At 41.4% G+C, this 16,937-nt stretch overlaps 1 protein-coding gene across 9 annotated transcripts in view; it reads right to left on the bottom strand.

Annotated features, from left to right (window-relative positions):
• OSBPL1A (oxysterol binding protein like 1A) overlaps window positions 1–16,937 on the bottom strand; it is a 229,285-nt gene that overhangs the window by 21,192 nt on the left and 191,156 nt on the right. For all 9 annotated transcript variants that reach the window (XM_044382896.3, XM_044382897.3, XM_048218561.2 and 6 more), the window contains one exon: window positions 9,379–9,454. In XM_044382896.3, the coding sequence (XP_044238831.2) occupies window positions 9,379–9,454 (76 nt within the window). The remainder of the gene's footprint in view (window positions 1–9,378; window positions 9,455–16,937) is intronic.

The raw sequence follows: 16,937 nt of genomic DNA, 5'->3' as shown, positions 1-16,937 counted from the left end.
TCACAATGCACAAGACTGCCCTGACTCTTTCACTGGAATACAAGCTCCTTGAAGTCAAACCTTTTTTTTTTTTTAATTTTATTTATTTGACAGAGAGACAGTCAGCGAGACAGAGAACACAGGCAGGGGAAGTGGGAGAGGAAGAAGCAGACTCCCAGCAGAGGAGCCTGATGTGGGGCTCGATCCCAGGACTCCAGGATCACGCCCTGAGCCAAAGGCAGACGCTTAACGACTGAGCCACCCAGGCACCCCAAACCCTCTTTTGTGAGCACAACAGTGCACATAGCAAAATGTCGGGGGAAAAGGTAGGTTACAACGCAACATGTTCAAAAGTAGGTTTTACAGACCTAGCAACGAATGCCAGGTCACAGCACCAAGTTAACGGTTGTTGCCTTGAGGAGTGGGTAGTACAGTGATCTTAATTACCTTCTTCATGCTTTTCTGTATTCTCTAAGTTTCCTAAAATGAACACGTATTGCTCTTTTAATCAGGAGTAAAACAGGAGATTTATTTTAAAGTCTAATACTTTCAGCCTGGCAAAAAGAAGCTAACAAGCTTGCACCTCAGAAACTGGACCACCTTACAACACGCACACACACTGACATGCTAGTCGTAAAACGTACAAGAGAAACGTCCAAGTGGCGGAAGGGAAAAAGAAGAGCAACAAAATCTACTCAGGTTAGTCCGGTCCGAAGTTCCAGGGACAGTGAAGTGGTTAGAAGAGTGAGCTCTGAACAGAGAGCAGGATGGTGGCTGCCGGGGGCTGGGGGAGGGGAACGGAGAGCTACGGGCGACACTGGGTATGAAGTGTCACTTCTGCACGATGAAAAGGCTGGGTGGACGGTGGGGACGGCTGCACAACAAAGTGAATGCACTAACTCCACTGAATTGCATGCTTAGAAATGGTTAAGATGGTACATTTTATGTACGGGCTCTGAGATCAAAGGCCCCTTGCGACCTCATGCTGTGTCCCCATGAGTAAGTCCCTCACCTCTCCCCAAATGGGGATTTTCACTGTGTACCTCACGGGGCTTGTAAAGGCTAATTCATATAGGACACTTAGAACAGTAGCAGGCAGACAGTAAGTGAGCCATAAACGGTAGCTATTATCAATAAGAACACATGCAACAGTGCCAGGTCCTCCAAGATGCAGAGAGGCAAGGGGGCCTCAAAGATTAGGATACTTCGCCCTGTCACCTGGGAGGCTGAGCTGTAGGAGTTACTCAGAAGGCAGCATGGCTTCCAAGTTCTTTTTTTTTTTTTTTTAAGATTTTATTTTATTTTAGAAAGAGAGGGAGCACAGATGAGAAAGGGAAAGGGCAGAGGGAAAGGGAGGGAGAGAATCTTAAGTAGACTCCATATCCAGAGTAGAGCCCGATGGGGCTCAATCTCCCAACCCTGAGATCGTGACCCGAGCCGAAATCAAGAGCTGGCTGCTTAACTAAGAGTCAGATGCTTAACCGACTGAGGCACCCAGGCGCCCCTTGGCTTCCGAGTTCTGGCTTTCAAGGGTGAGGGATTGAAGGAGAGGACACCTGCCTCTCCTGGAGCCCCAGGCAGGATGCACAGCCGCAGTCCCGTGGCAAGGCTCTCTGCCGGCTGGCTGCTCCATCCAGTCACCAGGGGAAGCACTCGAGCCCTATCCCTCGACTAGTATGCGGCCCACACTGTACTGTGCTTGTTCTCTACGTGTCACTTTATCATGTACAACAGCAGGCTAAGACTTCTTCATTACAGGAATGAAGAACTTTACTGCTAAGCTTGACTATGGACTTCCCCCCCCCCCCCCAAACAGCACTAGAAGGACAAAATACTCCCCGAGGCAGTAGGTGTGCTGGGGTGACAGCACTTCGCCTACGCCTAGTTACAGCAGATCAGATGAGAATCCCGGCCTAGGGACTTTATCTGTCATCTCGAAAGCAATGCTAGGTGCGCTCTATCTCTTCATATGTATCTTCCCAGGTAAAATATCTGGGCAAGGATGGGATGGTCAAGGGTCTACCGGCCACTGGTTGCTCAACACCAGCTGGCCAGACTTTACGGGAGTTAGTGAGTCAGTGAGAGAGGGTGTGCTGTAAACTGGAGACCAAAGCACAAAAGACATGGTTTATCATCAATTCAACGGGCAGATCATTTTTAATCGTTTGAAAAGCTCCTAAAATTCCTAACTAAGCTTCTTTAAATCCAATGTTGTAATCCAAAATAATCCAAACACCTTCTTCCTACTTCTTTTAGTAACTCAATGGCAGCACTCAAGGAACTAAAAAGGCACACATCTGGGCCAAGTAACAGAGAAGGAGTACAAAGGAAAGAAAAAGATCCCAGAGAACATATACACATAAATCAGGTCCATGATAACACCCTCACCCTCTTAGAAGAGTATAAAAAGCTATTCTAAAATATAGCAATGGACTTACAACTTTGTTGCTTCTATTAGTTGAATTATTTTAAAGTAGCCTTACAATAATTAAAACCTACAGTTCCCTAGATATGTAATGAAAAACTCAAGTGACAAAAACTATATTTTGTTCTGTCCTGGAAATTTATGGTGACAGCATTTTTACTTCCAATGTAATATAGTCTGGTATTAAACTCTATAGATATTGAATACAAGTAATTAGTACTGCATAGAGTCCAATAATAGGAAAAGAAACAACACACATTATGAGGGTCAAGTTTCAGGAAGAAACATTAGCTGGGCTACTTTTATCGCTGGGAGCATCAGTCAGCTGGCAAAATTAAATATTTATGCCAGGCAATTCCACCCTGTGACCCAGCTAAAAACAAAGTTTAAATTTATCCATGCAAATTAATTGCAACCAATGATGAAACTGAAGAAACTCTTAATTGCAATTTCTCATCCACTGACAAACTGAGAATTAAAAAAAAGAGAGAGAGAGAAGGCTGCTTCATCACTTGAGCACTACATAAAAGACCTGAAAGCAAGGCCAAGTTTGATCCCAATGAAAATGAAAAATATTTTATATATGTAAAGTCTAACACTGTAACACCCAAATGTGCAAATATTTAAGACCTGGGTTACCCAGAGAAACTTAACTTGGGTCTTAGGCTAAATCTGTCTGCTCATTTGCCCAGGCAGGCAGCTTGTAGGCAAAGTCCTCACCCAGGAGTATGACCCAAGCACTAAGTGGGGTTCTAGACTCTTCAGTGATGGTCAAGTGCTAGTAGCAGTCCTGGCTCCATTCCTTGGATGTGCCTTCTGCAAGATGAAGTTGGTACTGGCTCCTTCCTCCACAACCCCCGCCCCCCCTCCCGCTCCATACACCTCCCACAGCTACCAAGGATCCCTCTTACATCTAAGGGCTTTGGAGGGTCAAAGGTCTCTTTCATTATCTGCTGCTGCCATAAGATGCCTACCATCTACTAGGTTATCTTGCACGAGAGGGTCTTGCTGTCTGAATACCACTGATTATGCCCAAAGCAGTCACATGTAGAACTCCCAAGACAGCCCTCCTGCGACCATCTGGATGGGCAGTTTGAAGAAAGCCTGCTGCCCGTCATGCCTTTCGCTGTTGGTTACAGCACTGTTCCTCAGCTCTCGGAGACCAGCCCAGGGGAACACAACAGGGGAACGAGTGGAAGATAACATGGCCAGAAATGAAGGAACTATGGAGCAGCAAAGGGGTGTGTGTTTGTGTATGAACTGAACCACACTCTGCACACCTTGGTGCAAACCAATGGTAAAAACAAAAATGACGACAAGAAAAGCTATGAGGAGAAAGATACACAGAAAGATATTCCTTTCCCATTCTTCCTGTCTAGTAGCTGAGTCTTTCAGACTTGGCTGGACAACTGCTGGATAGGAACGCAGAAAGACACCAGACGCACTGGCTGAAGCTGGGACTGGATCTGTCTTCACGCTGTATGCACTCACGGTCAAGGCACAGAGATTGTCTGGTAGCCGCATGGGCGGGGCTGCTTTACAGGAGCCGATTTCCATAAGCTCAGCCACCACAGGCGCTCTTACCTGTAGCTGGCAGGCCCCAGCAGGCACCAGGATTGGCTGTCATGCTTCTGCGATGGGCGGTGGAGGTGGGGAGTGGGTTGTGGTGGGGGGAGGACACCTTGCACCATCCTGAATCATAGCAGAGTACGCCTGCTCTGAAATGTAAGACGCTGCAGGGCGCCACCTGAAGGCGGGGTGAGAAGCACAGAACGGGGATCTGCGAAGCCTCTTTTAATTGAGGCCCCATTAATCTGGAGAGTTCCATGACTGTCTGTTTCAGTTAAGGGAAAGACTTGACATTAGAAACGGGGCCTTCTGGCCATTTCTCCCACATTGGGGTATTCTGATTTCAGATCATTGTAAAGTGAGGTGGTAAAGGTGCTAGGTTTTGTTTAACTGCTTTGCTGTTTCTATTCCCCGTCTCTCAAGGCAGTGTTTATAATGTTCCAGCTGTGGCAAAGCTCCAAATTTTATTCTAGGTCTGTATTGATCTTAGACGTAGAATTCAAGAATGGGACAGCTGTCACAGTGACATACACTAACATGTTTATCTGACCCTAAAAATAACATCACACTTCTGACCGCTGACCTGGGCTGTGTCTGAGTATGGTCTGGCTCTACGGTTGTGTGCCAGGTACCCTGCATCAAGTGAATGAGCTAAATCTGTGGTTTTGAGGGAAACATTTTAAAGCTCATGGTAAGATAAAAGCATTTTATCAAAAGTTATTATATTGACACAGGTGTGTTTCAGCGAAAAATATTTCCATTTTCTCAATCCCTTCTCATTATTACAAGGTACATGTGAGTGAGAAGAAAGAGCTTTGTGAAGAATTACGAGCCCTGGGAAAGCTTCTCTGGCTACAGTTCCTAGAGACCAGACACCTAGAACTCCAATGGAGGCTAACAAGATCTTTTGCAAGTTAAAGTTTTCCAAATTTTGTTTTTAGCAACAATGAAGAAGTCCTGAGTTGTCAACTTATGGATCATAAAAAAAAATATTTGAGGGGCTCCTGGGTGGCACAGCGGTTAAGCGTCTGCCTTCGGCTCAGGGCATGATCCCGGCGTTCTGGGATCGAGCCCCACATCAGGCTCCTCTGCTATGAGCCTGCTTCTTCCTCTCCCACTCCCCCTGCTTGTGTTCCCTCTCTCGCTGGCTGTCTCTATCTCTGTTGAATAAATGAATAAAATCTTTAAAATAAAATAAAAAAATTAAAAAAATTAAAAAATATATTTGATAATATATTGTTATCTGAATTTTGGTACACAGTTGGGAAAGGGTCAAAGAACTGAATGATATTGCTAGATGTTAAAAAAAAACCCAAAAACCCACCACTAAACTCCTACTCCCATCTGTCCATTAATATGAGCAAGGTTTCTTAATCCTTGAATCTATTAAAAAATAACAATCATTACTGAAAATCCTGTCACATTCTAGCAATAGGGGACATTCTCAGCTATCAAAACCTAACTACAAAAATCCATTTTATGAATAACATTTTAACTTTTATGTCAATATTTCCATAAATTTTGCAATGCTTATTTTGATCACTCTTATATTAATACTTATAAGAATAACTTGATGCAGAGAAACTTTTATTATTAAAATCTTATGGTCATAGGATGTATGCTGTCAAATTTTTATTTTTGTACGTATTTTTGTGATAGCAAAGTATGACAGGGTAATCAATAAAAGACCTTCAAAGATAAAAAAGTTAAGGATAATATTTCACAAGAAATATGGAATGGAAATATGAGTTACAGGAACAAATGGAACTATAAACTTTTCAAATTTTAAAGAACAGCTTGCTCTTGCACTCAAATCTCTATGGTATTTGGTTCCACTGGACATTTTTATACATAACATTTTCACTTTAAAAGGTCAGTTTTTATAAGGACATCAGAACTTTTTCATCTCTGATAATAATCCAATACTAATATTCTAGAACTTCAGCATATTTAGCAAACACAGAGTTGGCACCTGCAGAGCCATGAGCAGAACTGCCTACTCCACTTTTGTGCCTACATACCTCACTTGCCTCACCCTGGTGCTGGCCCTGGGTCCAAAAGTCACTAAGTATGAACACCCGTGACCCAACCTCTGGGTGAGTCCCACCGAGAAATCCTAAAGGGATGGGAGTGAAGAGGAGGAAGAAAATAGGGGAAGCACAGGACAATGGGATTATGAGATTAGAGTCCTTCAACAAAAGGACAATGGAAGTAAGGAAGATAGGTTTCAAACCACTAACCAGTATCAGTATTAATTCTGAGCTGGGAATCTGTTTTGTAAAAGCTTCAATCACAGAGAGATTTAGAATTGAATACCAGTTATGTAAAGTATTCATTTCATGTAGTCTAATCCACCATTTGGTAACATAATCCTGTTCAAAACAGACTGAAAGAAAAAAGGAAGGATGTCATTAGTTTTAGAAACCTAAGTCTTCATATTCTTTTTAGAAAGAAGCAAAGCAGAAGGTGTACGTATGTGGAAGTGGATGATGGGGTCAAAGCAAGCCTGGCTGGGGAAGGGGCTGCAGGGCACTGAGGCCCAGGATGGCGAATGTCTGGAGAAGATACTCGGACTCTCCTTCCTGATTAAGACAAATTATACCCAGACCATACCTGACAGATAGGCATCTCTCATGAGTTCATAAAAGCCAGGTACTTTGGTTTTTGTTTTAAAGATTTTTATTTTTACGTAATCTCTACACCCAAAGTGGGGCTTGAACTCACAACCCCAAGATCAAGAGCTGCAATGCTCCACCAACTGAGCCAGCCAGGCGCCCCAAAACCATGTCCTGTGAATAATGACACTATACCATAAAACTATATCATCATATGGGGCATTCTTTTTTTTAAAAAGTTGGGACTGGACCCCAGTTCAGTGTAGAACTGTGGATGCTCACACGCTCTACTCTTATCTCCTATGCTCCTCAACTTGACAGAGACATCATGAAAAGCTATGGTTTGATACCAGATATCCTCTGCTACTTTAAGACTTATTATTATAAAACTGAGAAACTGGGAATGTGAAGGTCTGGGGAAGAGTTGGCTGAAAGAAATGTACATGGCTTTTGTAACTGAGATCTACCCACAGAGAAAGGAATTCAAGTGTATGGATTAAGTGTAACTGAATCACAGAAATGCAATGCAGGATTTTTAAAAAACGCCTTCACTTTGCATTTCAGTGCACAAAAACTATGGATATTACATTTTTTAAGTTTTGGACTATTTTCTTTCGGAAGGCAGAAGGAGGCCGATGTTGGAGGAGCCAATACCAAAAATTACTTTTAAAATTTTATTCTAGCAGTGATATAGCATTTCTCTCTCAAGATACACTGTACTTTAAATCTCTATTATAGGCCAACACTTAGACCTTCTGATTGTTTCTATTGCCTATGAGAGGGGGATCCTATGACAGTGCCCAAAGAACAGTACTTCCAAACGCTAATTTCCTTGCAATCCACATTAATAAATGTTCCTCCAAGAATGGTTATCACATAAACTCAATGGAGAATATTTATTTACAAATAGTTCTGCACCTAAAACATAAAAGTAAGACCATTCTTCTAGGGAGATAGAGTATCTTTCAAAGTATGACAGGTAGGGTCCAACAGAACATTAGGTGCTGTCTTTTAAAAGAACGGTTATGCTCCATCTAGACACGATGCTTGCTTTAGACATAAACTAGACAACCGCTAGCCACTAGCCTGAACAAATGCGTGACCTCACCACTAAATCCGACCCTTGTGAGACAGGAGATGAGAGCAGACAGACTCGACCAAGACAAATACAGAAAACTGTATTTTCTATGATGTCCAAGAAGACTCAACCACATCTAAAGTTTGCACACCAATTTTGTTGACCAGACAGTCTTTGACAGATGTGGTATCAGTTCTACAGGGAGGGTGTCATTCATTAGAGACTGTGTAGTCAGTACAGTGAGCTGGAAGCAGCATTTATTTAGCATAATGGGAAATATCATTTGTTTTAATGATGAATATTCCTTTTGTGAAACTGGTTTTAATTTTAAATACACATACATATACTCCCATTTGCATACTAAATCATAAGGTAAATATGTTTACTAAGGGTTTGAGAAATACTGACTCTGCAGAATACAAATACTAATTTTTTTGTCTGGAAAATTCCAGAGACAGTAATATGTATAATTAACATCGTACTTGAGAATATATACATTTGGTTTGTCCTGATGAATCTTAATATAATCAAAATCGGATTAGAGGCAGGTGCTCTGATTCTCAAGTGGGATTAACTGCTGCTAATAATATTGAGCATTATGCTAAACCAGGGACTTCCTAGACCATTTACATAAGTTATATTACTTATCTCTCAATACACCTATTAGGTACAAATTAGTCTCCTAACTTTAAACAGGAGGAAACCCTATCCAGGTGGAAAGGTAGCTTCCCCGGGATCTCACAGACAGGAAGCAGCAAGGCTGGGATAAATCCCATCATTCGGCTGTACAGCTTAGCAGAATTACTCTCCGCATACTAGAATCAGAAAATACTTGTTTAAAGTTAATGTTTCTGGGAATAGCTTGTTGGAAGTCACACTGGGAAAATCTCAGATGAGATAACCCCATGTAGAAAACAGGGACATTAGAAAAGTGCCAAAGTGGGTACATCACAAGTTGCAAAGATTTCAAGCACCAGAATGAAAAGAAAGTGAATATACTTCTTGGTGCCGGGAAAGTTCTTGGAGGACTCCAGGATGCACGTTAAATTGCAAAATTACAAAAGGTAACGTCCAGGCATTTTCTTTAGCAGCTTAGGACTCGTGTGTTTAAAATTTTCATCATTCTAGTTGGTCAAAGGTCGTGCTCAAAGAATTAAGATAACTTTACTCAGAATTCTAGCCTAACTGATGTCAGGGTGGTACTGTGGACTACTGTTTTAAAGAGAATCTAAGGATTTATGGAATACTAAATTTTGCCCTCTGCTGTCCCCCCCCCCCCAAATCAACTCTACCTGCACAGCTAAGGAGAGACACATTCCAAGTAGCTAATACATCACACTTAAAATTCAAAGTACAAAACAACTAGTTCATACAAAGAAGCGTATGTGAAATTACTACCTTCTAGACATTTGGGCGAATCTGTGCTGAATTTACGGGGAAATACAATTGTGGTATGACGACGGGAAAAGACCATTTTCTTTTCCTATTTTTTAGAGTGAAAAATCACGTTAAAATCCTATTAAAATGGCATAAAGAGTGGTTCCAATTCTGTCAGGCAGACCTAAGACTTTTCGCAATTTCTGATTCTCACAAGTTGCCATCAACTTTGTTGTACATCACCTTTATCCCAACATGAAGATGCCCTTCCGAAGAATACGCAGGGACACATGCATGTGCTTAATGTTATATTATAAAAGTGAGAGTTAATTTACCATTCCAATACATTTTCTCAGGATGCTCCAGATGCTGAAATCATTTCTGGAAAACATAGGGGAAGGCAAGCTTGTTCTGAAAGAAGAAAAGAAAAATACACAGTTAATTTTAATGCCACTGACACTAAGGAAGGAAAAGCTGTTGCCATTAATATAAGCACCACAGGCATATGGGTATACAGACACCGTAAAAATGTGCTCGCTTGTGGACAGACAGGGTCTGTCTGGGGTTGTAACCCCGATCACTGCTATGTTGGTCTTTGAGAAGTGTCACAGCAGATCCACTGGCCCTATGTCTTTGGTGTTACTCTGATCCTAGTGATCCCAGCTCCTCCCCATTGGTGTCCAGCTGTCTGCACGACCTTAGAGGCCCGTGTTCCTTCCATTTGCTGGCACATTGAAGATAACTCCGTTGCTGGGTTCACGACACACCTACCCTGTCTTGATGTTTCATGTATTATTTTACTCTAGGGGCTAAATAATATAAACAAAATGCCATCACGGGGCTTAGGTTAAGGTTTTCAAGAAACTAAATGGAAAAATGCAAAAGAACTACAAAGCCAAAGCAAAATTTAGGCCCGTCATTATACATTAGTACTTCCCCAAAGACACTGACATTGAACAAAATTTAGCACCTACAGAATGAGCACTTTCAAAGCCTCTGTAGGGGTCTGGAGGTAGCCAGAAGGACGGTGGATGTCCATGTCAAAGGGTCTGTGGTCTGGATAAGCAGGCTGTCAGTACCTCAGGCATCCTGAAGCCAGGCCTGGCTGGCCAGAAGCCGACCCCACTTCCACAGATCACAATGATAGCACTACCAAGGGGAGCAGTGAGAGGTGCCCAGACCAGCTTTCTGAAACAGTTAAGATAATACATTCTTTTTGGTTATCTTAGGTTATGGCCAGGGATGCTAGCTTAGCAGCTGCCATTTAAGATATACCTTCAGTAACTAAAATACTGAAGAAAATAGTAAGCAAAATAATTATCTTCCAAAGAACTTTTACTCTGTAAACTAATTTGAATTATAGAAGTTAATACAGTTTTTAAATAAATAATAGTTTTAAATCCTCCATGGTAAAATTCTTCTGATATCTTTTTCTTTTTTAGAAACACACACTGCTCATTTGGCAGATCTGTCATCTAACCAGTCTGCTGGGTAAGTAGCCACAGATGGTATTTAAATCACATTCTCCACAATCCAGGACTATGAATCTCTGTGACATGAACAAGGGAACCGAGGGACAGAATCCCTGCCGTTATCTACCATTTGCATGTACAATGCAGTTTTAGAGATGTGCACAGCTGACCCCTGAATGGCATGGGTTCGAACTGCACTAGTCTACTTATACGTGGGTTTTTATAAATACAGGACATTACCACAAATATATTTTCTCTTCCTTGTGATTTTCTAAACCATAGTTTCTTTTTAAGCTCACTTTATTGTAGGATATAGTCTATAGTACATATGACATACAAAATGTGTTAACTGATGGTTTATGTTATTGGTAAGGCTTCCAGTCCCCGGTACGCGGTTAGTAATTAAGTTTCTGAGGGGTCAAAAATTACACATGGGTTTTTGACTCCCTGGGAGGTATACTGTTCAGGGGTCAACTATATTTTCTATCTTTTGTCTATGAAAAAGTTAGCCAGAAATGGAACAGATGCTAGAAGCTTGAGCCTGAAAGCAGCTTTGTGAAGACGGAAAGAGGGTCTATAATTCCTCCCAACCAATGCTTACACTGAGTGTACAGGTATGTACTACTATTTGGATTAAAGGCAAGAATAAGAAAGATTCTGGAAGCAAGAAGACAAAAGACATCCAAGGCTTTTTTTTTTTTTTTTTAAATTTTTAATTTAGAAATCATTACAGGATTGCCAGCCAAGAATCCCACCTGGGACTATTCCACATTCATTTTTACCCATGTTTCTCTTTATGATGTTTTATGAAACTGCAGTAGGTACTCATTCATCTGGAGGCTGGATTATCTGCAACATTAGCTATTCTAGAACACAACCAGAAAGCAGAGGTAAAAAGGACTGTGAAAGGTAATGGGCCATCACAAAGCCCAGGTATTTTCTTGTGTAAGACACGCAGAAGCGAACTCCTTCAGATCACATCATGTTCAGTACGTTGATCAAAGCAGCAAGAGAAACACTGGCTTCAGGACAAGTATACAATGCGGAAGTTGTAGCACAGTAAAAGACCTCAGGGTTGTTGACTGTAATCTGAGTCAACAGCACGATGAGGCTGCCAAAAAGGCAGGTGCAATCTCAGAATGCCAAAAGGAGAACAGCAGCTAGAACATTCCTAAGGACAACTCTGCAATGATCAGACCAGAGCCAGGATTCAGCTCCATGTGCCACCTTTAAAAGGAACCTTAACGCTTCCACTCAGGAAGAATTATAGCAAAGGTGTCCAGAAAACATTTCTTCTAAGTGATAGATGAAGGCAATATACATTCCAGAAGAAACAAAAGAAACTGGAGGTCTGGGGAACAGTGGGCATGACAGAGGTCTTGGGGTATTAGAGGACAGGGCCAGGAGTAATAGCATCCCCACGCCTCCTCCCTCCCAACAAGAGCATTCCCTACACACCTTTGCCTGCTTTGGTATTCTTCACAGCACTGATCAATACATGACATACTACTGTAGGCTCTTGAGTATTAACTGCATCCCCCAAAATGGTATGCAAGCTCCCCGAGAATTCATGCTTCATCCACTGCTTATCCCTGTTGCCTAGGACAGTGCCTAACACAAAGGAGGAGCATAAGTAATTGCTGAATGAACTTCAGAATGTATAAGGCCTATTAGCACGCATTAACTTTTTCATAAAGAATTTAGTTTAATCAGCTCTACTCAAGTGATTAGGACTAGAACCACTGGTAGAAGTTATAGGATGCTGATATAAAGGTCTGTCTTACAATTAATCTCCAAAATGATAAAGAAGACATTCTTATTAGGTAAAGTTTTCGAACAGAGGCTGAATCCCTTCTGTCATGGCCCAGAAAGGCATTCCTGCCTGAGGTGGGAAGCTGATCTAGAATAGCTAGGCCAGGGATATCACTAAACATCCTCTAGGGAACAAGACAGATCCCCACACAAAGAATTATCCAGCTCTAAATGCTAGTGGTGCCAAAGTTGAGAAACCTCCCACAGAAATATGAAAGCTTCACATACGAGTTTAAATTTTGCAGGGACTACATTAAAAAAGGAAAGAGAACAAGATACATTCATTTTAATAATATATTTTATTTGGGAATGATGTCAGCATCATGGTGCTGTGACTCATTCCTCTTCTCTCCCCTCTGATCTACAACTAATTGGACATACATATCCTGGAAGGGGGAAAGAGCCCACAGCGCCTCTGCACAGCATACCAGGATGCCCGAGAAATCCACCCATCTGTGTACCCTCAAGTGGGTGGACCAGACCGTGAAAGAGGTGGGGGAGCTGGCAGCGGCGGACAGTGACGGCAGCGAAGGCAGTGAAGGCCGCGGCTGGGCCCGCAGTGAGCCAGCACCGCCTTTCTGGCAGAGGAGGTGGGGGGGGGGGGAAGGCAGCAAGTGGGGGGTCTGCCTGGCAACAGGTGCTGTAGTTGGAGGGACCAGGTTCCCTGAGAAGAGACTCCTATGGCTGGAGGGAGGGAAGGAAAGGGAAGTAGGCAGACAAAGAGAAATGAAGGAAAGCATCTCTTGCTCTCTGCCCCAAGAGGCAAGAGGCTGGCCCACAAACCTCTGGAAGTCTTCCTACTTGAAGATCCCCCTACCTGGCCATGGGTACACCCAAAGCCCCAGGTGCTAAGTACATACCTCCCTCCCCCTTGGCCACCACTCTTTGCTCTTTTTCATGCTCCCAATCCTTAGCAGGAAGTCAGCTCTGGTAACAAAACCAAAAAGTTATGCTATAGCCCCATCTTCTGGAAAACAAAAGGAAAACCCCCGTCTACCAACCTGTTGAACTGTTAGAATCAAAGTAAACAAAGCCTTCAAATGTGGAGGCAGGGGCACTTCTCATCAAGCACCATGAAAAATCACTGTAATACAGTATCATAAAAAGATAATGACAATTTTCCAGCAATGGAACCCAAAGACATGGAATATTGCAATCTAACTGATAATTTAAAATAGCAGTTATGATGAAATTCAATGAGCTATAAGAAAACTCCAAATGGCAATATGGTGAAACAGGAATAAAATTAATGAGAAGTGCTTTATCAGAGAGACTGAAATTCTAAAAAAGAAATAAATTCTGGAGCTGAAGAACTCAATAAATGAGATGAAAAATGCATTAGAATGTGCTGGAAACAGAGCAGATCATATGGAAGAGAGGATTAGCAAGCTTGAGGACAGAAATATAGAAATGATTCAGGTGGAAGAGATGGAAGATGTTTAAAAAGTGAAGACACTCTATGAAAACTATCTGACTCTATCAGAAATGCCAACAAGAGAATAACTGGTATCTCAGAAGGAAAGAGAGGGAGAAGGGAACAGAGAATGCATTTAAATAATAGCTGAAAACTTCCCAAACCTGGGGAAACAACTGGATATATATAAGTCCATGAAGCTAACAGAACACCTTATTGTTTCAAGGCAAAAAGACCTTCTCTAAGACACATCATATTAAAATTGTCAAAAGTCAATAATAGGGGTGCCTAGATGGCTCAGTTGGCTGGGTGTCTGCCTTCGGCTCAGGTCATGATCCCAAGGTCCTGGGAACGAGCCCTGCATCGGGCTCCCTGCTCCACCAGGAGCCTGCTTCTCCCTCTCCCTCTTCCTGCTGCTCCCCCTGCTTGTGTGTGCACTCGCTCTCTATCTCTCTCTGTCAAATAAATAAAACTTTTTAAAAAGTCAATAAGAAAGAAAGAATTTTAAAGGCACCCAGGGAAAAAAAATACAGTAACCTACAAAGGTCCCCCAGTAGGCTATTAGCAGAAACTCTACAGACCAGGAGAGAGAGGAATGACATTCAAAATACTGACAGATAACAACTGCCAACCAAGAATACTCTACCTGGCAAAGCTATCTTTTAGATATGAAAGAGAAACAAAGGCTTTTCCTGACAAACAGAAGCTAAAGGAGTTCACCACCACTAGACCTGCCCTAACAGAAATGTTGGAGGGAACTCTTCAATCGAAGAAACGAAAAGATTAAAGTACACAAAATTCAATCTGATTAACCAGGCAAGTAATAATATTGTAACTCTTTTTTAAGACTACTATATTAAACTCATTTTAGAGCATAAAGGAAAAGAGCGCTAAAAGTAACTATATGAGATCAAGCCCCACATCAAGCCCCACATGCTGGGCCAGGGAGGGGGATGTGTCTCAGATTCTCTCTCTGCCCCTCCCTGCAACCCCACACCCCCCGCTTGTGCATGTGCTCTCTAAAATAAATAAGTAGATCTTAACATACACACACACACACACACACACACACACACACAGAGCCAACTATGTGCTGCATAATAGGAGCTCTAAAGACACACACAGGCTCAACATGAAAGAATGGATGATGATACTGCAAGCCAAGAAAGAAGGAAAAAAGTTTGGTGTAACCATACTGTTATCAGGCAACACAGATTTCAAGCCAAAAAGGGTACTAAGAGACAAAGAAGGTCATTATATAATGATGGGGGGGGGCTCAATACATCAATAAGATAGGACAATCATAAATATATACAATCTGAACACATGAGCACTGAACATATATTAAGCAACTGATAACAGATCTTAAGGGTGGCTCTGTTGGTTAAACATCTGCCTTCAGCTCAGGTCATGATCTCATGCTTCTGGGACTGAGCCCTGTGTCAGGCTACCTGGTGGGTGGGCAGTCTGCTTCTCCCTCTCCTTCTGCCCCTCCCCCTGCTTGTGCGTGTGTGCTTGCTCTCGTGCTCTCATAAATAAAATCTTTAAAAAAAATAGATCTTAAGAAATTGAGAACAATACAGTAACCGTAGAGGAAATCAGTACCCAGTATCAGCAATGGATAGATTATCCAAAGAATGACGAGATCACACCACACATTAGGAGATGGACTTAACAGACATATACAGAGCGTTCTAATAGCAGAATGCACATTCTTCTCAACTGCACATGGAACATTCTCCAGGATAGATCATATGTTAGGTCACAAATCTTAGCACATTCAAGAAGACTGAAGTCACACCAACTATCTTCTCTGATCACGATGCATGAAATTAGTAATCAATAAGAGGAAGTCAGTAGATATTCAAATATGTGGATTAATAAGAGGAAGTGAGTAGATATTCAAATATGTGGAAACTAAACACTCTTCTAAACAACCAGTGCGTCAAAAAAGAAACTAAAAGGGAAATAAAAAATTATCTCAAAACTAATGCAAATGAAAACACAACATATCAAGTATTGTGGGATGCAACAAAGCAGTTCTGAGAGGAAAATTAATAGCAATAAATGCATTATGTTAAAAAACTAGATCTCAAATAAACAACCTAACTTTGCACCTCAAGAGAACTAGAAAAAGAACAAATTAAGCCCAAAATTAACAGAAGGAAGGGAATAGTAAGGATCAAATTATAAATAAATAAAATAGCAGAAAAACAACAGAAAGGATAAATGAAACTAAGATCTGGTTCTTCGAAAATATAAATAAAATTGACAAATCTTTAGCTAGACCAAGGAAAAAACCCCCTCAAAATTAGAAATGAAAAAAAGACATTACAACTGATACTATAGAAATACAGAGAATTATAAAAGACTACTATGAACAATTATATGCCAACAAATTATATAACCTAGAAGAAATAGATACATTTCTAGAACACATAACCTAACAACACTGTGAATCAAGAAGAAACAGAAATCTGAACAGACCAATAAGGAGGAAAGAGAGTGAGCCAGTAATTTAAAAAACTCCCAACACAGAGAACTCCAGGACCAGACAGTTTCACTGAAGAATCTACCAAACATTTAAAGGAGAATTAGCACCAACCGTAGGAAATATCAAGGAGGAAGGAACACTTCCAAATTCATTCTGTGAAGCTAGCATTACTTTGATACTAAAACCAGATAAGGACACCACAGGAAAACTATCAACCAATATCCCTGATGAATACGGATGCAAAAATTCTCAACAAAGTATTAGTAAACTGAATTGAAGAACACATTAAAAGATTATACACCATGACCAAGTAGGATTTATCCCTGGGATGCAGGTATAGTTCAACATACACAAATTAGTTAAGTGTAACATCAATAAAATGAAAGCTAAAAATCACAGGACCATCTCAGCAGATGCAGAAAAAGCATTTGACAAAATTCATCCTTTCATGATTAAAAACCCTTAACAGATTGGCTATGGAAGGAACACACCTCAACATAATAAAGGCGTATTTGACATACTCACAACTAACATCATACTCACTGAAAGGAAACTGAAAATGTTTCCTCTAAAGCCAGGAACAAGGCAAGGATGCCTACCCCCCCACCCATATTTAATACGATACCGGCAGCCCTAGCGGGAGCAGTTAAGGCAAGGCAAAGAAGGAAAAGCCGTCCCTTATGATGGTATGAAAGCGATAAG

This window comes from Ursus arctos, unplaced genomic scaffold (assembly GCF_023065955.2).
Source record: "Ursus arctos isolate Adak ecotype North America unplaced genomic scaffold, UrsArc2.0 scaffold_17, whole genome shotgun sequence".
NCBI classification, from domain to species: domain Eukaryota; kingdom Metazoa; phylum Chordata; class Mammalia; order Carnivora; family Ursidae; genus Ursus; species Ursus arctos.
The sequence above is the reverse complement of the archived record's forward strand: the minus strand, read 5'-3'. Positions and strand labels throughout refer to the sequence as shown.